This window comes from Nematolebias whitei, chromosome 23 (genome assembly GCF_014905685.2).
Source record: "Nematolebias whitei isolate Nwh7 chromosome 23, NemWhi1, whole genome shotgun sequence".
Lineage (NCBI taxonomy): Eukaryota > Metazoa > Chordata > Actinopteri > Cyprinodontiformes > Rivulidae > Nematolebias > Nematolebias whitei.
The window spans coordinates 10,310,660-10,334,101 of record NC_056520.1 but is presented as its reverse complement, the minus strand read 5'-3'; the positions used below and the strand labels follow the sequence as shown (position 1 = coordinate 10,334,101).

The 23,442-nt window shown below is 39.6% G+C and overlaps 1 protein-coding gene across 1 annotated transcript in view; it reads right to left on the bottom strand.

Moving 5' to 3' along the window:
• Positions 1–5,185: 5,185 nt before the first annotated feature.
• The window catches only part of dpp4 (dipeptidyl-peptidase 4), a 27,682-nt gene continuing 9,425 nt past the window's right edge, over positions 5,186–23,442 (bottom strand). The window contains exons 4-26 of the mRNA XM_037696754.1: positions 21,908–21,999; positions 21,732–21,806; positions 21,597–21,649; positions 21,425–21,494; positions 21,164–21,284; positions 20,086–20,240; positions 19,905–20,002; positions 19,682–19,817; positions 16,589–16,624; positions 16,275–16,373; positions 14,663–14,733; positions 14,172–14,225; positions 13,978–14,087; positions 13,837–13,884; positions 13,236–13,334; positions 11,221–11,290; positions 10,908–11,102; positions 10,655–10,709; positions 10,369–10,468; positions 9,126–9,184; positions 8,956–9,028; positions 8,213–8,286; positions 5,186–5,565 (exon numbers count right to left, since the gene is read on the bottom strand). Coding sequence (XP_037552682.1) covers positions 5,473–5,565; positions 8,213–8,286; positions 8,956–9,028; positions 9,126–9,184; positions 10,369–10,468; positions 10,655–10,709; positions 10,908–11,102; positions 11,221–11,290; positions 13,236–13,334; positions 13,837–13,884; positions 13,978–14,087; positions 14,172–14,225; positions 14,663–14,733; positions 16,275–16,373; positions 16,589–16,624; positions 19,682–19,817; positions 19,905–20,002; positions 20,086–20,240; positions 21,164–21,284; positions 21,425–21,494; positions 21,597–21,649; positions 21,732–21,806; positions 21,908–21,999 — 2,036 coding nt within the window. The 3' untranslated portion in view covers positions 5,186–5,472. The remainder of the gene's footprint in view (positions 5,566–8,212; positions 8,287–8,955; positions 9,029–9,125; positions 9,185–10,368; positions 10,469–10,654; positions 10,710–10,907; positions 11,103–11,220; positions 11,291–13,235; positions 13,335–13,836; positions 13,885–13,977; positions 14,088–14,171; positions 14,226–14,662; positions 14,734–16,274; positions 16,374–16,588; positions 16,625–19,681; positions 19,818–19,904; positions 20,003–20,085; positions 20,241–21,163; positions 21,285–21,424; positions 21,495–21,596; positions 21,650–21,731; positions 21,807–21,907; positions 22,000–23,442) is intronic.

Here is a 23,442-nt window from a genome sequence, read left to right as displayed (position 1 = left end):
GACAGAAGCAGATAAATGATTGCCAAAGTTAACACAAAAACTCCTGTCACCCAGATAAGAACGGAACCATTCTAGCGCCACCCCTGTAATCCCAACCCAGTGTTCTAGCCGTGACATAAGGATGCTGTGATCAACAGTGTCAAATGCAGCGGTAAGGTCGAGGAGTACCAGGATCACAGACTGACCAGAGTCATTCGCTAGCAGAATGTCATTACAGACCCTTACTAAAGCTGTCTCGGTGCTGTGCAGTTGTTTAAATCCTGACTGAAAAATCTCAAAAATTCCATTTACATTCAAAAACTTGGTTAGTTGACTAAAAACTATTTTCTCCAAGATTTTAGAAAGAAATGGAAGTTTTGAGATTGGCCGGAAGTTAGAACAAGCCGCAGGGTCGAGTCCGGGTTTTTTAATTAATGGAGTTACCACTGCATGTTTTAAAACATCAGGGACCACACCTGTAGCCAAACTGCTGTTAATAATGGCAAGAACAGAGGGTCCAGTTGACGGTAGAACCTGTTTAAAAAATGCAGCAGGGATGGGATCAGCAGGGGAGCCTGAGGGCTTCATGTGATCAACGACCTCATTTAAAAATGAGAGTGATATGGGGTCAAAGTGACTGAAGACTGCTGAGCAGGGGACAAGAACTGAAGGGTCGGCTGTGGAGTGTGGAATTGATGACCTAATCGACTCAAACTTTTCAGCAAAATGCCTGACAAACTTATTACAGGTGTCGACAGAGGCCTCAATGGTGGCAGACTGAGGCACGTTTAGAATGGTGTTAATGGTGTTGAAAAGAACGCGGGGGTTGTGACTGTTTGAGTTGATGATTTTTGAGAAATATTTGTTTTTCTCCTGTTTAACGGTGGTCTGATACGCTTTCCAACATGTTTTTAACATCTCAAAAGACACCTGAAGTTTATCCAAAAAAAGTTCAATCTGGTCCTCTGGACATTCAAAAAAACAAAACAAAGCAAAAAATAAATCAAATAAATGTAGAAACGTTTCGTCTCTCATCCAAGAGACTTCTTCAGTCTGAGGAGCTGTTTTCAGCTCAGTCTCTTAAATAGCACCTTCTCAGGGTGGATCAACCAGTTTTGCTGCTGACAACCAAAACCAGCTGATCACATGCTCAAGAAGGACCATCAGCCTAACAATGGATCATTAGCACACTGATGGCTGTTTACTGTTCACAGAGGGCTGAGTGATACTAGCAATCACAGCATTGTAAGAGGGGGACAGTTGAACCCGGAGGCCTCCACCACTGTTTAATGATGGACGGTTTCTTTTCACAAAGATGGCCTCCTTTACTCCTCTCTCAAACCATCGTTCCTCTCTGTCCAGGATGTGCACATCTTCATCCCTGAAAGAGTGACCGCTGGCCTGGAGATGAGTGTAGACCGCAGAGTCCTGGCCTGATGATGTTGATCTTCTGTGCTGGGCCATCCTTTTGGCCAGTGACTGTTTAGTTTCCCCGATGTAAGACTGATCACAGCCCTCCTGACACTGAACAGCATACACAACATTGCTCTGTTTGTGCCGGGGGACTGGATCTTTGGGATGAACCAGTCTTTGCCGTAATGTATTTTGGGGTTTAAAAGCCACTGGGACGTTATGTTTAGAAAATAAACGTCTCAGTTTCTCTGATACTCCCTCAACATATGGAATGACCACTGGTCTGGGACTGGGTTCCTCCTTTTCACCTGATGGCTGACTGGAGTCCTGTTTGGGTTTCTTCTCTGCTTTCAGGAAGGCCCAGTTAGGATATCCACATTGCTCTAGAGCCTGTCTTGTGTGGGATTTCTCCTTCTGCCTGGCTCCCAAGTTAGTGGGGATGCTGTCTGCTCTGTGGTACAGAGTCCTGATGACTCCTAACTTGTGCTCCAAAGGGTGATGGGAGTCAAACTGCAAATACTGGTCTGTGTGGGTGGGTTTGCGGTACACCTCGGTTTGCAATTGTACACAGGTACTGGTAGCTTTGGCACTCTGTGCAGGTGCCAAGTCCTGTTGGAAAATGAAATTTTGTATCTCCATAAAGTTGGTCAGCAGAAGGAAGCATGAAGTTTTCTAAAGCTTCATGGTGCACAGCTGTGTTGACCATGGACCTCAGAAAACACAGTGGACCCACACCAGCAGATGATATGGCACCCCAAACCATCACTGACTGTGGAAACTTGACACTGGACCTCAAGCAACATGGATTCTGTGCCTCTCCTCTCTTCCTCCAGACTCTGGGACCTTGATTTCCAAAGGAAATGCAAAATTTACTGTAATCAGAGAACACAACTTTGAACCACTCAGCAGCAGTCCCAGGCGAGATGCTTCTGACGCTGTCTCTTGTTCAAGAGTAGCTTGACGCAAGGAATGTGACAGCTGAAACCCATGTCTTACATACGTCTGTGTGTGGTGGTTCTTGAAGCACTGACTCCAGCTGAAGTCCACTCTTTGTGGACATTTTGGAATGCGTTTTGTTTCACCATCCTCTCCAGGGTGCGGTTATCCCTATTGCTTGTACACTTTTTCTCTACCACACCCTTTCCTTCCCTCTCTATTAATGTTTGGCCACAGAGCTCTGTGAACAGCCAGCCTCTTTAGCAATGACCTTTTGTGTCTTGCCCTCTTTGTGCAAGGTGTCAGTGGTCGTCTTTTGGACAACTGTCCAGTCAGCAGTCTTCCCCATGATTGTGTAGCCTACAGAACTAGACTGAGACCATTTAAAGGCCTTTGCAGGTGTTTTGAGTAAATTAGCTGATTAGAGTGTGGCACCAGGCGTCTTCAATATTGAAACTTTTCACAATATTATAATTTTATTAGATACTGAATTTGGGGTTTTCATTAGTTGTCAGTTATAATCATCAACATTAAAATAAATAAACATTTGAAATATATCAATCTGTGTGTAATGAATGAATATACAAGCTTCGCTTTTTGAGTGGAATTATTGAAATAAATCAACTTTTTCATGATATTCTAATTTTATGACCAGCACTGTAATATTTACACAGTACCTGTATATGTGAGGAGGAGATGACTCTTATTAGCTTGGTGGTTAGTGCTAGCGTCTTGTTAGGTTGCGGGTTCGATCCCAGGTTGCATCAGGATGGGCACTCAATATAAAACAATAGCCAAATCTTTTATGGGTTTCAAAAACACAAAGTTTGTTTTCTCAGTCATCCAGGTATATAACAACAAAAAAGGTTGAATCATGTCATCTGGACTTCGTTTTTTTTTTAACAAAAAAACGAAGTCCAGATGACATGATTCAACCTTTTTTGTTGTTTTTATGGGTTTGTTCACTGTGAAAACCTTTGCAGAAGGAAGCAGCAGAAACATACTTTCACTTTGTTCCGTTTTACTAATTTTCTTGCCTCTTTTTTTCTGTAGTGAACATTCCACTGAATAGATGGGCAGATTGAGATTGGGTCAGTCTTGCCAGTTTGATCCTTAAAGGGAATATAATTGATAATAGGTTCCCTGAGTTAGGGTTGTAAATTTCACGCCGGAGCTACAGTAACCAAACCAATCAAACTTTCTCATCTTTCTGGAAGGTGACAAATGAAATGCTTGTTGTAATTTCGGGTTTGTTTTTATAATTAACTGCAACACACTGAAGCATTTCACCCTCAGACTATCCATCCTCATGTAATATCAACTCACCACTAGGTTTTGGATCCTTTGTTTGTTTGGCACGATGACAATGAGTGATACAAGAAAATACACAAGAGACCTGAGTAAGTTATTTCTTTATAATTATGATTTATTTTTTAATATGAGACTCTGAAAACAAGATTTTTTTCCATCCATCCATCCATCATCTTCCGCTTGTTCCAAAGTTGGGTCGCGGAGGCAGCAGCCTGAGCAGGGAGGTCCAGTATCTCTTTCCACAGCCACCTCCTCCAGCTCTTCTGGGTGGACTCCAAGGCATTCCCAGGCCAACCGAGAGACGTAGTCTCTACAGCGTGTCCTGGGTCTTCCCCGGGGTCTCCTCCCGTCAGACATGCCCAAAGCACCTCCCTATAGTGAAGCGTCTAGGAAGCATCCTTACAGATGCCCGAACCACCTCAACTGGTTTCTTTCGATGTGGAGGAGCAGTGGTTCTACTCCGACTCTCTCCCGGATACCTGAACTTCTCACCCGATCTCTAAGAAAGAGTCCAGCTACCCTGCGGAGGAAACTCATTTCAACCGCCTGTATCCACAATCTCATTCTTTCGGTCACTACCCAGAGCTCGTAACCATAGGTGAGGGTAGGAACGTAGACCGACCAGTAAACGGAGAGCTTTGCCTTACAGCTCAGCTCCCTCTTCACCACAACGGACCGATACAGAGTCCGCAATACTGCAGAAACTGTACCAATTTGTCTCTCACGACCTGAAGAGAGCAATCCACCCTTTCCCGACTGAGGACCATGACCACAGATTTGGAGGTGCTGATTCTCATCCCAGCCGCTTCACACTGCAAAACGCAACAGTGAGCGCTGGAGATCACGACACGATGATGCCAACAGGACCACATCATCTGCAAAGAGAAGAGATGGAATCCCGAGGCCACCTCCACCCCCTGGCTGCACCGAGAAATTCTGTCCATAAAAGTTATGAACAGAATTGGTGACAATGGGCAGCCCTGAATAATTTTTTTTATGTTTTTATTTTTTTTATGCTAGCTTCAAAACACTTATTTCACCATCAACCCTACTGCTGACTTTGGGTCAAAATGGACCACTAAGCCTAGTAATAAACTGAGGTTTATCGAGTTACTGAGTTATCGCCCTTCATGGTGAAGTCTTGGCGTGTGTGATTTCCAAACTTAATAAAAAAAAAAAAAAAGGTTTATAAAAAAGTCAAAGTGAAACTTTGTGGCACTGTATGCTAATGGTGGTAACAGAAACTCAAGCTAACTGAGATAAACCTGAACAAAGACAGGGTGAGCAGGTTATAAAACATACAGTAAATACAAGCCATCAGACAAAATAAAGATATTTTTAAGAAATACCATCATAGTACCCCAAAAAAATAAAAATAAAAAATCTGATCATTTCAAGAAACAAACACATTGACCACATGATGCTGTATGTAACAAATATTCATTTCATTTTTAATATTTTCAAAAATCTTTGAAGAACACACTACAATTTTTAAACTTTAATTCTTTTAAAACGGTATAAAATCACTTTGGCGTTTGACAAAATAATATTTTTAACATCACTGGCGAGTTGTCATCAAGTTAAAACATCTTTAAATAGAAAATTTACACACTGAATAAAATACATAACTTATTCCTGAACATTTGGTACAAGAAAAATTATTTCTGATTGTCAGATATTGTGGAGTTTGCACATCTTGATGTATGCGAGACAAGATTTCACCGGTACGAATAATAATTTATGGCTTGGACAACTTTGTGCTTTTTACGTTCCTGCTCCCAAATAAGAGCATAGTTTAAACTACAAAGACAATCTTAAATAGTTTGATGAAATTCAGGCAAAGCACCTCTTCAGGAAGTGGGACATGTGATTGTAGACATGCTGATTGGCCGAACCATCCAGCCCATGATCCTTGTCGGTGTACCACTGAAAGTATAAAACGCATTCATGAATTTCTGACAGTACCCTCCCCAAAAAGGACGTTTTTTTTTATTGTTTTTTTAGGCAGTAAGTTCCATGGCTTTTTTTAGGCAAGAGTTTCAGTCTACTGAACAGAATATAATGTCCATCCATCCATCCATCCATCCATCCATCCATCCATCCATCCATCCATCCATCCATCCATTATCTTTTACCCGCTTCTTCCATTTTGGGTCACGGGGGTCACCGGTGCCCATGTCCGGCAATCACTGTGCGAGGGGCGGGGTACACCTTGGACGGGTCGCAGGTCCATCACCGGGCCACATAGAGACAAACGAGACAAACAACCATTCACTCTCTCACTCTCACCTAGGGACAATTCAGAGTTGCCAATCAGCCTAACATGCATGTTTTTGGTCTGTGGGAGGAAACCAGTGTACCCGGTGAAAACCCACGCATGCACGGAGAGAACATGCAAACTCCACCCAGAAAGGCCCCCGGACCGGGATTTGAACTAGGGACCTGCTCGCTGAGAGGCAGCAGCTCTACCAGTTGCGCCACCGTGCTGCGAATATAATGTCAGAAAATCCAAATAATTTGTTTCAGTTATACTGTAGTCCCTCGATACTTCATGGTTCGACTTTCGCGAAGTCGCTCTTTCGCGGTTTTTCAACGTAAGATTGTACAAGACACACGATTGTCAACTTTAATATTACTCACATGATTGAGATGGTATGGGATAAAAAGTTAACCAAAAAAAAAAAAAAAACAACCTTCTGACAGGCGCCACCATTTTGTAGTTTTCTTTCAATAAACCTATACTGTAATGCACATTAAAATAACTACACTACCCAGAAGCCAACAGTGCTTCCGGCCACTTCTTTTTTGCTGAAATGGAAGGAAAATTTTGCAACGCAAATCTACGTTATCTATTAAGCTCTCAGGACTGGCAGGAAAATCGCAAATAATTCTGAAGCTCAATTATTCTCGCGCACATCAACCTGGTCGGGGTGGTGGGCTTCATCACTGCAGGGTAAGTCAGCTGAACTGGAACCGAGCCCGACCGGAACTGAGCTGCTGTTCTGCAGAGCTGGTGAGAAAAATTTTGCAGTACTGTACAGTACATATACATACCTTGCCAAAAGTATTTGCTCACCTGCCTTGACTCGCATATGAGTTTAAGTGACATCCCATTCCTAATCCATAGGGTTCAATATGACGTTGGTCCACCCTTTGCAGCTAGACCAGCTTGAACTTTTCTGGGAAGGCTGTCCACAAGGTTTAGGAGTGTGTTTATGGGGATTTTTGACCATTCTTCAAGAAGCGCAATTGTGAGGTCACATATAGACTGATGTTGGACGAGAAGGCCTGGCTCTCATTCTCTGCTCTAATTCATCCCAAAGGTGTTCTTTCAGGTTGAGGTCAGGACTCTGTGCAGGGCAGTCAAGTTCATCCACACCAGACTCTGCCGTCCATGTCTTTATGGATCTTGCTTTGTGTACTGGCGCACAGTCATGTAGGAAGAGGAAGGGACCAGCTTCAAACTGTTCCCACAAAGTTGGGAGCATGGAATTGTCCAAAATGTCTTGGTATGCTGAAGCAGTCAGAGTTCTTTTCACTGGAACTAAGGGGCCAAGCCCAGCTCATGAAAAACAACCCCACACTTTAATCCCCCCTCCACCAAACTTTACACTTGGCACAATGCAGTCAGACAAGTCCCGTTCTCCTGGCAACCTCCAAACCCAGACTCGTCCTTCAGATTGCCAGATGGAGAAGTGCGATTCTTCACACCAGAGAATGCGCCTCCACTGCTCTAGAGTCCAGTGGTGGCGTGCTTTACACCACTGCATCCGACGCTTTGCATTGCACTTGGTGATTTATGGCTTGGATGCAGCTGCTCGACCATGAAAACCCATTTCAAGAAGCTCTGCGCACTGTTCCTGAGCTGATCTGAAGGCCACATGAAGTTTGGAGGTCTGTAGTGATTGACTCTCCAGAAAGTTGGCGAACTCTGCACATTATGTGCTTCAGCAACCGCTGACCCCGCTTCGTCAGTTCACGTGGTCTACCACTTCGATGCTGAGTTGCTGTCATTCCCAAACACTTCCATTTTCTTACAACACTGCTGACCGTTGACTGTGGAAGATTTCGGAGCGAGGAAATTTCACGACTGGATTTGTTGCATAGGTGGCATCCTATCAGTTCCACGCTGGAATTCATTGAGCTCCTGAGAGCGACACATTCTTTCACAAATGTTTGTAAAAACGGTCTGCATGCCTAGGTGCTTCATTTTATACACCTGTGGCCATGGAAGAGACTGGAACACCTGATTCTGATCATTTAGACGGGTGAGCGAGTACTTTTGGCAAGGTAGTGTATGTTGTTAAAATTACATAGGTTTAAGAGTTTAGAACATTGCAAGACTGTGGGAAGGATTTATATTTTCAGGTCTCTCTTGTAAATGAGTCCTCGTGGCTCAATGGGACTAACCTGTTTAAATAAAGGTTGAATATAAAGCCTTAAAATATATATAAATACTAAAATAAATATAGCGTTCCTACTTTGCAGTTTTCCACCTATCGCGTGGTGTCTGGAACGTAACCCCTGCGATAATCGAGGGAATACTGTACTTCGGACTTCTCAGATTACCCACCATGGCCTCGAAGTCCACCTTCTCAAGCACCAAAGCTTCGGAGATCTCCGCAGCTTGCTGGAAATGAACGTTGTCTAGAAAATAAAACATACAGTGTAATACATAAAGTGGTTAATTTTATAGAGATCTGGTAAAGAACTTAGTCTAAAAGTTGGTATTTTATGACAAAAAAAGGTTATTTTTCAAAATTGCCTAAAACATCAGTATAAATAAATCAACATTAAATATGGGATCTGTTCTGGTGAAAATATTGATTTTTGCCTAAATTGAAATTTGCATAAAAATGAGTCAATAAAGTCTTAATTATCCCGGTAACTAAAACAGCATAACATTCATAATTCACCTATAAGCCAAAGTTTTCTTGCAGGTTTAACTTCCAATATAATCCTTTTAATTCTAATTCTTTGAAATTTACCATGTTTCTCTGTCAAGCTTTGTGGGGAAATCCCTTCTTGTAGTGTCTGGCATCATTGTGAAGCTCCCTTTTATTGATATAGGGCTGGAATTACCAGTAACTTTACTTTAGACCAAGTAAATCAAATTTTCATACCAGAACTCTCGTAAACAAAACCAGCATGTTGCCAGGTGTTAAATTGCCAAATTTCAACAAACTAAAAACCATTTTAGAACTTTTGAGATGAAGAATTTTTAAATTATTAAATTATTTGTAAGCTGTAGTGACTCAATTTACCAATGAAGTTCACATATAATTATTAAACAGTTACCACCACCACATAACTCACCATCAGCTGTTCCATGAATCAGAAGATAGTCCACCGAATGGAAATTCTTGGCTCTGGCCATTACTGTTGAGGTCTGCACAATCAGATTTGTGTTTAGGCAAGGAAATAACCAACTACAACTGACCAAACATTAAAAAAAAAAAAAAACTATTAAAAAAAACAAAGCTTACAGCATAAGCATCAAAATTCTCTGACGGCTGCATCATATAACGCTCTGTGTAGATGGAATCTGGAATAAACAAAAGTCAATATTTGTCAGACTGTTGAAGCAGACTGGACACCAGTAAATATCCATATCTCACTGGGCTGCATTTGTTGAGGCAAATGTTTGGCCAAAATGTTTAGAATAGGCCTGTAACAATAAAGAATTTCGCTGGGTGATTAATTGTCTCAGAAATTATTGCGATAAACGATAATATGGTTTGAAATTTGACAATAATTAGTAATTATTGTCAAATTTAAGAAGAAATGTTTAATTTGTATTGCATCTAGTACCTTTTTTCGACCACCAGATGGCATTATAAGACTGTTTGAACTGAAGAATGGATAGTGAGGGAGCGAGCAGCGTATCTAAGAAAAATGGGAGGGAGGCCCCTTGACGTGACATGGGCTGTCTCTTTTCGGTTCTCAAAAGAGAAAGGAAGGGTTCATTGAAGAGCACCGAAGTTGAGCTTTTTGTCATCCAGTGTCTTCAGAAATAGAGACACAAAGAAACTATAAAGCCAATAAATGAAAATGAGGTTGATAATTTTCATCTATCATGCAATTAATTGATTGTTTATCGTGACAGTCCTAGTTTAGAAACCTTACCGAAGGTTCTCATTGCAATGATTTTAAAGGTGTTCAAAAAAATCCAAGACAAATCTTCATTCAAAATAGCCCTAGAGTCACCACGTATTGCTGAAACCCATCTCAAATCCTGACTGAGAAAGTTCGAGAAATGTGGGCCAACTTCGAAAGTTTTGGAATATTTGAAACCAATATGGGACCTAATGGAGACTAAAATAAGAGATTAAATTGTGATTAAATTGAGATATACCTGTAATTAGGACACGTGGAGACTCAGGTTTCCATGTAGAAACACCGTTTTTCTAAACTTATCTTTTGATTTGATTGTTTACAAAAAATATTCCTTGCAGCGCCATTTCTAGACGTTTTTGTTTATACAGAAACAAACCAAGATGCTGTAGTAACTTTGCCAGGCCTGTATGAGGCGCTGTAGCGCTCCCTCTAAAATACACCAGAATCAGAACACAAGACTCGGAGCACGAGTAAAATGCTTTTGCTTTGGATTTGAATTGTAAATTAAATTATGTGTGATTCTAAGGGAAAATCTGTGTATTTTCTCACATTATCATCTAGCCACCAACAGTCGCTGCAAAGTGAGATACAGGCTCAAGATTCAAGAAATACCATAATATTCCCATTTGGACACTGGAGCGACAGCCATTCCACATTTGAAAACTCCGCTGCCGGAACCCAAGACCATAGAAGTAACATATCCACCGTAGGACTGTGGAAGATAAAACCATTCATTTATAGCAGCTCATCTCTTCCCTAAAGGACATCAGAGTGAAACATTAACTTCACTTTAGAGTCATTTCTTGCCCTTTGAACAATGACAACATCAACATGGTAGACAAACCAAGCACTTAGTAAATGATCTCAGCGTAATTGCTCTTCGAAAATCTTTACTTACCCATCCCCATATAGCAACTCTGTTTTTGTCAATGAAGCCCATTTTGATGAATTCTCTTTGAAAATTAGGACAAAACAAACAATTGTTATTTTGTTGTGATGTTTGATATTTCCATTGCACTATATTCAACTGTGAATTAGAGCATTTTAACTGGAGAAACAAATAAAATCATGTTTCATCAAGCTTTCGTGAATGTGGGTGGTGTTTGTTTGAGATTGGCCGACTTGTTTCAGCCGGTCTTTGCTCGTCTTACCTAGTCGCCGTTATCTGATCTTCCACCTCGTAGGTTCCCAGACGTTTGTAGATTTCATGCATTAACTGGTCGCCTTGGTAACCGCTTCCTCTTCCATCAAAGCTTGCGACGATGATTTTCTCAGTACTGGCCAGGTAGGTGGACCAGCCCACCCTGTATCTGAGGTCTACTTTCTGACTGCAGGGACCTGCGTACCTAAAGGGTTAGTGAAAGAATCTTGATCAGTATACAAGAACCCGGTACTTTTTTCCCCTTTCTCTTTCTCTCTTTATATATAAATATTTATCGTATATATTCAAAAATGAATTCTTACACGTCTATCAGTAAAGGGTACTTCTTCGACTCATCAAAACCAGGAGGTAAAACCATCTGATACCAAAGATCTGTCAGTTGAAACATATGAATGAATAAAGTAAAATATAAACATTCAATGTCAGAGTCCGGTATTTTAATGTAAATTCAACAACTTTGTTTAAACGACACACCATAAACGACTGCAACTGTTGGCGACAAATTCCGAAACCACATTTACGAGGGAATCTCCAAAAAGGTTCAAAACATTTGTAAGGGGGTTCTCCTCATGTGAGCCACAGAGCCTCGGTCGTGTTTTAAGTATTTGCACAACAAATTTTCCGCGGGAATGGAAATAGGAATTTACTGGAAGGACCGACCGCAGTGCACTGCGCTCTTGGCAGGTGCCATGCAGCATTCTTAGTTACTGCCAGTATGGCAGCAGACCATTTTTCTCTGACTAAAAACCTAAACACGGCAGAGGAAACCAATGTTTTACCAATAATTGTTATAACCATCAGATTCTGCACTTAAAATAATGTGGTATTACTTTGCATGGGTGAGTATTATGCCACAGTACCTCACAAATCATTGAAATCTTGACCCGTTTAGATCTTGTCTGCGATTGTATACGTCTTGCTACTTTGTCTGAATAATCGCTTCTAGATACCTGGTATGAAGCGAAGCTTGTAAAAGTTCGGTAAATCAACATTTTGTAAGTCTAACGCTTGATTCATGAGAAGGATCATCAACTGGTAATAAAACTTTTTGAAATACAGTCAGTGATATGATGATGTTGGAAGGTTGAGTTGGTATTTTGCCACCAGTAACAACGGACCGAGCTTGGTGATGGGTTCATTACAGCCTACTCGTATCTTGTCGTCACAATATATATTTAAAGTAAAATGGGCTTATATCTATGTGTTTTTGGACTGATGACACAAATTCAGAAAGCACAAGGTGTTACCTATGTGTGGCTATGACATGTTAACAATACAAAGTGATAGACGTAGCAACTAGTGGTCATTCTAAGTTAATGCCGTTTCAGTAGTTGTGGGTATCTTGCCTTATGGATATACTGTATATGTTGGTAGATATGAAGTAAAATCTTGGAGGGGCCGAGATGTGGTAGAGGTAGAGCAGCTGACTTGGGACCAGAAAGTCGTGGTTTGACTCACAGCCATGCCCACATGTCGTGGTGTCTCTGAGCAAGACACCTATTCCCTAATTGCTTCCCGGGCGCTCAATAGCTGCCCACTGCTCCACCTGGGTGTATCCCAGGTGCGATGGGTTAAATGCAGAGAACCAATTTCGTCATTGTATGGGAACATACAATGATGACAACATATAGCACCTATACTTGTGAATTTGTAACTCTGATTTGTGCACCTGTAGATAAAAATGTGTACTTGTATTTAAAAACTTACCTTGGTAGATTTTTTCTCACTTTACGTTTCCTACTTTTAAAGGGCTAAAGCGCTATTTTTTTTCCACATTTTATTTATTTATTTGTATTGTATGTAAAGGGGTGTGGTAGTTCGGTGGTCTGTGGTTGTGTCAAGAAGGGCATCCGGCGTAAAAAACAATCGGCAAGTGTTCGTGCGACTTAGTTCACTGTGGTGACCCCCTGAGGAAGGGAGTAGCCGAAAGAAGAAAAACATGTATGTAAAGTTCTGGCAATTTTTCCCAGGGCTCCATGAAAACGTGTCATTCGGTACGATTCCAGTGAAAATCTATGTATTTTCTTTCACTTCTGTTTCTGTCTAGTCCTCATCCATTGCATCAACTACCTGAAGTGAAAACTGTTTTTACAATGAAATTATGCCAACTACAAATCCCGGTACTTTACCATATTTTCAGTATTTTTATTTTTATCGGTTTAGATTTTTTTTTTTTTCTCGAGTAGCAAAGTTTAAAGCGTTGTGTAATTAAATCTTTTACTATGTTAATATGTTAGATTGTGGGGACAATTGTAAAAATTTCAAAATAAAACTCACCATGCTAAATGAATAAAGTAGCACAAACTTAACCACTTACTGTATTTGTCAAGTTTGATGGTCCCTCGGCGGATTGTAGGCATTGCGATTTGGGATATCAGGTCCTTAAATACTTTGTTTTCCTCCAAAGGCTTGATCTCTGCAAACGTAAATGTAAACAAAACTATTTTAGCCCCGCCCCCTTCATATAATCTCGGTGTAATTTAAAGGTGCTCGTTGCAAAGTCTTGAAGCTGGAACAAAAGAAAAAAAAAAGTTTATAATGTATCTGCACATTTTTCTCTTTTGTGACGATTAATGTGTTCTTAATTTAAAAACTTGTTAGCTAAATATTTGGCTGGATGCCAACTACGAAAACAGCCCAAGGGACTGAAAAATGGTCCAATGGTAAAACTTAGCGGCCATATTTGTTTACCTACGCAGACGATGGCCAACCTGACGTGGGCTTTAAATCAAGCAGATTCAGCCAAGCCCTTTGTTTACATTGAATGCATACCCACATTTCACAACTGGTTCCCATATTTTTAGAAATCTATTTGAGTAAACTCTTTTAAGCTGCTCCATTTAATATATAGATCATAACCCCCATTATGTTCGATTTCATACTTTGCGAAGAGTTCCTTTAAAGATACAGTAGCTCACGTGTATTGCTTCTGGTATCCATTAGAAAATACTTGGGAATGTCTGGACCTAAAGGGAAAAAAAAAGTACTGTATTATATATAAAAACATAAACAATACAGAAAGAAACCTTATTTTTGCAGAAGTTAAATGTATAACTGACCACTGCAGCTCAAATGGTAGTAGGAGGCATTGTGGCTGAAGTAAGCGGAGTTATATTCACAGTCTGAATGAAAAGAGCAAGTTAGACAGCTGATGTCATCGTTGGTCCACCTGGTGTACAAAAACACAAACTGTAAGTCTGATTCAGTTTTTATTTATAAAAGTGTGACATGAAGCAGTTAAACAGTTCCTTACTTGTAAATGTTCCTTCCTCCTGGTTTGTTGTCGTTTTCGTTACTTGAATAATACCTTAAGAAGTGATTGATATACATTAGTATACATTAGCAAAGAAGGAATTTAATTTGTATGACGTTGTGTATTTTTCCATGTATGCGCAACATGTTTGTTTCGAACTCTAAGATTTGTGAGCTTGACTTGTTTAAATGACAACAATGTACTTTTATATCGCTATATTCCAAGTAACCTACTTGGTTTTCTAAACGGATACTGCGCTAACGCTCGTCTGTGCAGGTAAAATACTGACTACTCAAAAGTACTCCACACAACCTATTTTTTTAAAAAAAAGAAGCAAACTAGGAACTTTTTTCAGGCAAAAAAATGTGAATTTTGAGGGTTTTGAATGAAGAACATTGAGACGTTTTTGTATAAAATTCAAAAACTGAATGTCGACTGTGACAATGATCAACACGCACTGTTGTGTCCGGTTCAACTAACACAAAACTTACACACTCTCTGCAGTGACTTTCAGGATATCAATTACTTCCCAGGATCCCCTGGTGATGGGTGTAGCAACTCCCTGTTTGAAGAAATCAGAAACACATGTGTGAGCGGGGCAGTACGTCTGAGACTGTTCACAAAGGACGATGACCAAGACCCAAAAAATGTGATTTTTAAAGGTTAGATATGTTTGTATCAGTTAGCCCTCAAAATATGTATTTGAAATCACTCTCAGCTAGAGCCACACCAAAGTTTAGCTCAATACGTGTAAAAGTGACAAGACAAGCCATTTCTGTGTTTTTTTTTAATCTCTATTTAATGCGGTGGCCATCTTGAATCTGATCGTCTCCAAATGTTAAGAGTTCAAGATGTATGTCCAGTCATTACTTCCTGAGAGTGTCATTAAAATCTGCCCTGTGGTTCACAAGACATTTTGCTAACAGACAGTTGATACTAAAGTTTGTTTGCTTTTTTTAGCCAAAGTGCAAGGTAACCTGTTGGCACTCAAAATGTGTGTTGGGGATGACTCTCGGCTACTATCACAACTAATCTTAGCTAAATATCTGTAAAACTGACTGAGTTAGAACCAGTTTTGTGTTTGCTACTTAATCAGCTGTGGCGGCCATCTTGAATCGAGTAGACTCCAATAGTTCAACGATTGAACAGTTCTGTGCTTCTACTAATTTCACTATTATGCTCCTTTCAAATTTTTTATGCAAGTTTCATTTTTTTTCTGCTATTTCAGCTACTATTTAGCTGTTTTTATGCTAATTTTAGCTCTTTTGGCTAATTTCACATTTGTTGCACGCATTTCAACTTTTTTACAGCTTAATTCAGCAAAATCGTGCTCCTTCTGGTAATTGAAGTTTCTTTCTGCCTTTTTAGGTACTTTTCAGCTGTTTTTTGCTTATTTCAGCATCTTTTAGCAAACATATTTTTTCTACTTCTTCTAATTTAAGCTTGTCTTACCTTTTCAGCTCCATTTTTTTGCACTTTTTAGCTATTTTCAGGTACATTCAAGTTTTCCATGGTAATATCTGCTACTTTCAGCCTAATTAACTTCTTTCTGCTAACAGCTTATGTTCCTTTCAGCTTTTTTTCCTGCTAGTTTCACCATTTTCTACTATTTCAGCTACTATTTAGCTGCTTAGTGCTAAATTTAGCTTTTTCAGCTAATTGAACATGTTTTCATTTATTTCAGCTCCTTCCACTTCCTTCTAGTAGTTTAAGCTTCTTTGAGCCTTTTCAGTTACTTTTCAGCTATTTTTTTGTTGCTAAATTCAATTTTTTTAGCCAATTTCCTAATTTTTTGTGCTCATTTCTGCTTATTTAAACTTAATTCAGCAAATATGTGTTCTCTTTGCTTCCTTCTGCTGACTTTAGGCTTGCTCTTCCATTTCAGCACATTTTTCCTTGCTAATTGCAGCTGTTGTTTTTTTTAGCAAGTTCTTCACTAATAAGCATTCACACATTCAATTTCTCTAGTTAATTTCTGAGTTTCGTTAAAATACGTCAAGGGACATGAGATTTTTTTTTTCTTTGCTAACACAGACAAATGAACACAGGCAATTACATGGTCGCCCATATTTCATAGCAGCAGGTGATAATTTTTCTACCCACCTGAACCACGTGATGGATGTGCTTGTATCTGCTGCTGTCGCTCATGATCAGGTAGTAGCTTCTCTTGTCCACAGCAAACACTGGCTCTGATGGGGAAAACTACAAACAAGATCTACGGGTTCTTTACACCTTTTGATTATGTAATTCATAATTTGGTGTGTTTACAGCTAATATTCAACATTTTAACTCAAGTAGGAGGAATAGAGGTAAACGATGGAATAAATCAGTTCGTCAGGCTTTAAATCTCTGACATCACTGTACCGTACGACCATTTATCAAGTCTTGAGATTATGTGTATGATTTGTTGAACATACCCGTCCAATCCAGCCAGAACTCGTCACGTCCAGTTTCTGTTGAAGAAATAAAACGTGGGATTAAAAATATTAAAAAATGTACTAAGTTTCTAAATGACCAGCCTGCTGGTTCTCGTCACTAGAATCACGGTGACGTTTCCACGAACAGCACATTGTTGGGCTTGTGTACTCTGCAGCAGCACGGACAAGATCGGCGTTTAAGATATGACGCCAACATGCAGTTCTTGGGAGTTGGCCAGACATCTGTTCCTCTCATTACGCACCGGCCATCTTGATAAGAGCTATTTGCAAAATGTGTTTTAAAAGTCCATCCACAGCTGATATCACAGGGGATAAGGGTACATGTGCCACCTTTGGTAATGGAAAATACACTGGTTTGGTTCTCCCATTACAAGCGATCTGTTTAAAAAATAGATTATTCTTGGATGAAAATGTACTTAAAAGCATAAATACCATAATTTCCAGACTATAAGCTGCTACTTTTTTCACAAGCTTTGAACGCCGAGGCTTATACAATGCTGCGGCTAATTTATGATTTTTTTTTTTTTTAACGGGCTAATGAGCTTCATGCCACTAAAAACATTTAGCTTCGTCACACAGAGCTGTCCAATACACGTCTCTCTTGGTCCTCGTGACTCAATGACACTACCTGTATAAATAAAGGTTTTTAGAATGAAATTACCAAACGGGTCACAGTGGGGAGGGGGCGGGATTTTTGTCGAAGTTGGCAATCAATGACTTCCTGGTAGGCTTTCTTTTTGTTTCGCTTTTTTTTTATTTTATAAGTCGTGGTTCCGGTAGGTATTTAATTAAAAGTTTTAAAAAATCTTTCTGTGAAAATATCTCGTAACATGGACACCTGTGGCTTATAGACAAGTGCGACCTATACAAGTACAAAATTATTTATACATTTTAAATTTAGTGAGCACAGCTTGTATCTGGGTGCGCTCAATAGTCCGCAAGTCACGGTAAATAAACAAATCCCTAACTAACTAAATAAAAAAATATTTTCAGACTTGAGACATGGAGATTTTGGAAAACAATTTTGCCTTAGAAACAGAAACAATAACGGAGCCGTTTCCCTCATTTTTAAAGTCCGTCCCACTTCATCCTGATCCCGTCACCATCAAACTTTGATCGAGTGCTGAAAGGGTTAATAACAGCAAAACTGTAAACAATATACTAGAAAGTTCCAGAAGAAACTTTGATGGGGACTGCCTATTTATTATGAAATTATTAATAATAATAAATATTAACATTAATAGTTAATAATATTAATAATTAATACTACCTAGTAATTATAAATATTAATAATATTATTATATAATCACATAATTATTAATTATTATTGATATTAATAATTAATATTAAATATGAATTGAATAATTATTAATATTCATATTTATAATTAATAATTTATGTTAATTATTATTTTTACTAATTATTAATAATAATGGGTGATAATAGGTAATAATAGGTGCCTTCCTTGCATGTTGAACCAAAATGGCTCCATACGTTACTCAGTTTCTTTGAAAACTTTTCTTCTATTCATTTCTTATAGGAAATTTGACATCTTTGTTAGCAATATACGTCGCCATGGTAACTCCAATTGCCAATAAAAGTAATAGCACACATCTCGGAGCCGGGCCGGTCGTTTTCATATAAATTTTGTGGAGGTCCACATTGGGGTTCGGGTCGCATTAAAGTGGAAAAAGATACGCTTATTAGGTGTAGAATAATAAGTGGGCAGTCACCAACTAGTTCCTGGAGTTGGTGAAATATTGTGTCTTTGATAGCAAAATACGTCGCCATGGTAACTCCCATTGCCAATAAAAGTAATGGCACACATCACGAGGCTGAGCCGGTTGTTTTGATATAACTTTTGTGGGGGTAGACGTTGTGGTTTGGGCCGCATTAACGGAGATGGAAATGTAGACTCACTTCCGAGGTGTAGAATAATAGGTGCAAAGAAAAACAAGTTGTGCAAAAAATGTTCAGCCAAGCTAGGAAAGTAATTTCTCCATATTTTAATATGTCGTTAATATGGATGTTCTCGCCACCTAGTGGTGCAGCATGGGTATTTTAACATTTTGTTGGGCCAATACAGACTCTAGTGTTGTTGTACATCCCCGTTTTGTGGCCGATACTGTTTGTATCTAAATACAGTGCCACAACTTTGATTCATTAAAGACAAATGGGCAGCAAAAACTTAAAAAAAATGTGATACACGTCAGCCTATAATTTTGATACAATGAGATGCCATACTAGTTTAAATTAACAACAGTTTTAATGTAATATACGTCAGTTACTGAAACTAATTATTTACTGCATAATTAAAAAATGCTCACAAGCAGTTCTTGTTCAAAATTGCAAAACACTATCATAAAAGCTGACCCACAAGAAAAGGATTGTGGTAAAATAAATAAATAAATAAAAAAACCTACCATCTGCAGATGTGTTTAATACTTTATCGGTAACTTTGCAAAATGTATTTTCTATCCTATAAAGAATAAGTAAACCTTTTTTGGGGGGGGGAATATTAGTTGATTCAGATTTCTTTAAGCACACTTTTGGTGTTTGTTGCTGTTTCCACCAGTGCTGCTGCAGTTCTCCTCCTGAACTGTAGGTGTCGCTAAAGAGAAAACAAGACAGCTCAACACCAGAAAGTGACGCAGAAGAGGAGCTGTCCACTAACAAATGAAGACTCACATTTTTTATAGTGCAGGTGTAGAGACATAGCTGTTGCTTGCTTTTGATTAATAAAAATAGCACTCTATTGGCACAAAACTCAGTAAATGAAGACATCTTACTTTAACAGAAATCCTGGGGATGTTTAGGGCCATAATCTGACTTGTACTTTTACTTCATTAAATAGGCTGTCACTTATTTGACATTACATTTTAGTATTTAATTGTCATTACTTGGTACAAATTTGATTTCCCTTTATCAATGAAGTTTTTTTTTTTTTGTCAGAAAGACCAATTTATATTGACCACAACTGATTTATAATACCAAATAAAAAGCATAAACCATCCAACGGGGTAAATACTTTTGATAGACAAGGACTATATGACTAATTTTTTCATGATTTACCTCAACAGGATCCCAACTACTGGTAGATCCATTCCAGTTGTAAATCTGAAGGATAAGGTGGTTTTGTACTCGCTTTAACCACTGGACAGCCAAACGATCATCAGTCACCCAGGTCACAGAGGCCAAGTAGTGGTCACTGAGGGTGGAAAAAAGAATTTCAATAAAACCCTGCTTGCCTCTGATCTTCTTTAAGGGAATGACACAATAGACACCGATGCCTTACACTGAGCTGAATAGGGCTGGAACAACAACTTCAGTGATTTTTGTGGTGTTATCCGTGTCCACAACAAACAGTTTCACAACAGGGTTGGGAGTTCCTGCCTGAAACGAGATGAAACATAAATAAATAAAAGATAAACCAGAGAATTTCAGCTACGTAGCAAAGCAGTGTTTGAATGGTCCACCTTAGGGTATGGAATGGAAACAGTGATGGGGTACTGGTTCTCGCCGTACCAGGTGTACTCTATAGTGTGCACCTCAGTGTCATTGAACTCGGCGTAGGCCACATACTTCCCCCCGGGTGACCACCAAAGGCCTTGGTTGGATGAAAACATCTCCTCTGGAAAGAATAAAAACAGTTTGCAATGTACAACCCTAATTCTGAAAAAGCTGTGTAAAAATAGAAATAAAAACAGAACGCAATGATAAGAAAATCTTATACACCCATATTTTATTTACAATGGAACAGTCATATTAGTAGCAGTATTGTAGTAGTAAACGTATCAAATGCTAAACTAAAATATTGTACCATTTAACAAACAAGTGTACTGTATACAGTACATTATACGCTCCTCGACAAACTATTTTACAGCAGTCGATAGCAATGGCCAGGACAAGCAAAGACCTCGTATACCCTTTGACCTTGATTTGTGACCCTAACCTTGGAGCCAAGGTGATTAAAAGGATATACGACACTTCATCTAGGGATGATGCTTATGGTATGAAGTGTTGCTCAATTATCTTGAGCGGTTCAAAAGTTATGGGTGGGGCAAAAGAAGGTTTATGGATGTATGGAGACAATACGCGTTCGCGTTTTGACAGGCGTATAAAATGGTAATTATGAATTTCATGGCAGCAACACAAAAAGTTGGACCTTTTCTGTGTTTCCAAAGGCCAGTTGGCTATGGCTGCCATCTTGAGTTGGGTTGATTCCAAACGTTAATCAGTTGGAGAGGTACAACCTACAGTTTGGACAATAATATTAGCAAAATACCTATGCTTTTAGATTACTACCATTTTTTTACCAGTTAGCTGACATTTAAAGACAAGAGGTTGTGTGACATTTGGAAGGCATCGCATCTTAATGCCAGGAAAAAAAAAACATGACAACATTCTTGAGGTACAAAAAACTTTTTTAACTCAAGATCACAAACCAGATTGCAAGACGGGGAAATCTGCAGTCCCAACTAGGGATTCCTCTCTGGCCTAAACTGTATGTAAATGTGCTTTATGAGTGAATTCTGCACGGCATGATCTACTTACCCTCATACACCCAGTCAGGGATCCCATTTAAAATAATATCAGTCTCTCTGATGGAAGTGACTTGCTGCGGTGGTGACTCTGGACTTGTTTTTATATACACGTTATTCTCCCAAACGTAGGCCTGGATATACAAATGAACAAGGAGCTTAAAGTGTATGAAAATACCATGCACTTTTGGTCAGATCCTACTGAGCAAGTGTTTGGGAAAAGTTGGGTTTGTTAATCCACTTAAAGGCACTAATTTGTCTGCTGCAGGCTTACCAGTTTATTCCCTTCAGGGGCCCAGGCAAAGTACTGGACATCATCAGGAATGCCAGCAGTAACAAATTTGCTGAAAGACAAAAAACTCTGGAATGAACATTCCTTCCAGGTTTTAGAAAAAAGGTACTACAACTGGAGCACATTTAGAAATCTTAGAAAATGATTGGCTTACTTTAACGTTCGGTCATACAGTGAATATGAAGCCGTAAATGAATGTCTCCAGAGCTTAGTAGGACAAAAACTAAAGCAGTTTAGGAGATTGTAAAATGATTTGGACGCAAAATGTTTGCTTAAACGTTCAACGTACCTTAGTGTAGTTGCTCATGAATGCAACATATTTGCGGTCAGCAGACAGCTGGTAATCATAAGTGTCTTTTGCAGTCTGTTGTAAACAGAACAAGAGAGAGAGACAGTTTTGCACTGCACTTGTTTGAACAGATTGGATGAATTTATTTATGCTGATATCCTTAAAAGATGCCTTACCATATTATTGTGGTTCAGGAATTCAGATACTTCATTTTTGGCTACGTTGTGGAGGAAGACGGAGCCGTTTGATTTGTGCAGATACTCGTAATCTACGGGAGAATACAAAATAAATCAAAGTACCGAAGAACAGAACATTTGGTTTGAAATGCAGGACCTGCGAGCAAAACCATGTACGATCAGGCTTCACAATGAGAAGATAAAAAAGGGCAGAGTTAGAGAAGAAGCAGTGCTTGGCTCGTGGTGATTTAATGTTACTTATCAGTAAGAAGTGATTATTTAGACATGAGCCCAAAGTTTGCTGAACAAACTATCCGAACTTTGAGGGAAAAAAAAAAGCCTGATTATGCGATATAGCACTTTTGGGTCAAGCACTGGGACTTCCTCTGTGTAATTACTAAGGGAATACGCTGGTACTAGTAAAAAACCAACAAAGGGTTTCTGTTTACGTTCATGCCACAAGCAGAAATATTGACATTATGATGGCTCTAGGTTAAAAGACAGATAAAAAATATGTCCAATGTAAGTAGAATGGTTAATGGAATGTACTTATGTAGCACCTTTCTATCTTATTGAGACACTCAAAGTGCTTTACACTACAATCAGTGCCCTCATTTACCCATTAAACAGCACTCTATCTTTACAAAGATTAATCAGTGCTTTATCACTCATCTATGGTCATGAGCTTTGGGTTGTGACTGAAAGAACGAGATTTCGGATACAAGCGGCCGAAATGAGTTTTCTCCGCAGGGTGTCTGGGCTCTCCCTTAGAGATAGGGTGAGAAGCTCGGTCATCCGGGAGGGACTCAGAGTAGAGCCGCTGCTTCTCCACATTGACAGGAGCCAGTTGAGGTGGCTCAGCATCTGGTTAGGATGCCTCCTGGACGCCTCCCTGGCGAGGTGTTCCGGGCACGTCTCACCGGGAGGAGACCCAGAGGAAGACCCAGGACAAGCTGGAGGGACTATGTTTCCTCGGCTGGCCTGGGAACGCCTTGGGATTCCCCTGGAGGAGCTGGCCCAAGTGGCTGGGGAGAGGAAAGTCTGGGCCTCCCTACTTAGGCTGCTACCCCGGCGACCCGACCCCGGATAAGCGGAAGAGAATGAATGGATGGATGGAGTGCTTTATCACATTCATTCACCGATGGGACACACAGCGGAGGTAATGAGGGGTTTAGTGTCTTGCCCAGAGACACTTCGGCATGTGACTGCTGTTGGAACCGAACCCCCAACTCTTCCATTGGAGGACAACTGCTCTAACCACTCAGCCATAGATGACCCAATGTCTTTTATATCAGCCAAACAGGCCAAATAAAAGTTTAATTTTTATGCTAATGCTAAGAGCTGTTGCTAACACAGCTACCATTGATAAAATGTTAGTTCTGTTAGTGGCTAATACAGCTAACAATACTAATATGGATTAAATGTTAGCCATGTTAGTTGCAAACATGGCTAACAGGGCTAGCATTGATTAAATGTTAGCCATGTTAGTTGCAAACATGGCTAACAGGGCTAGCATTGATTAAATGTTAGCCATG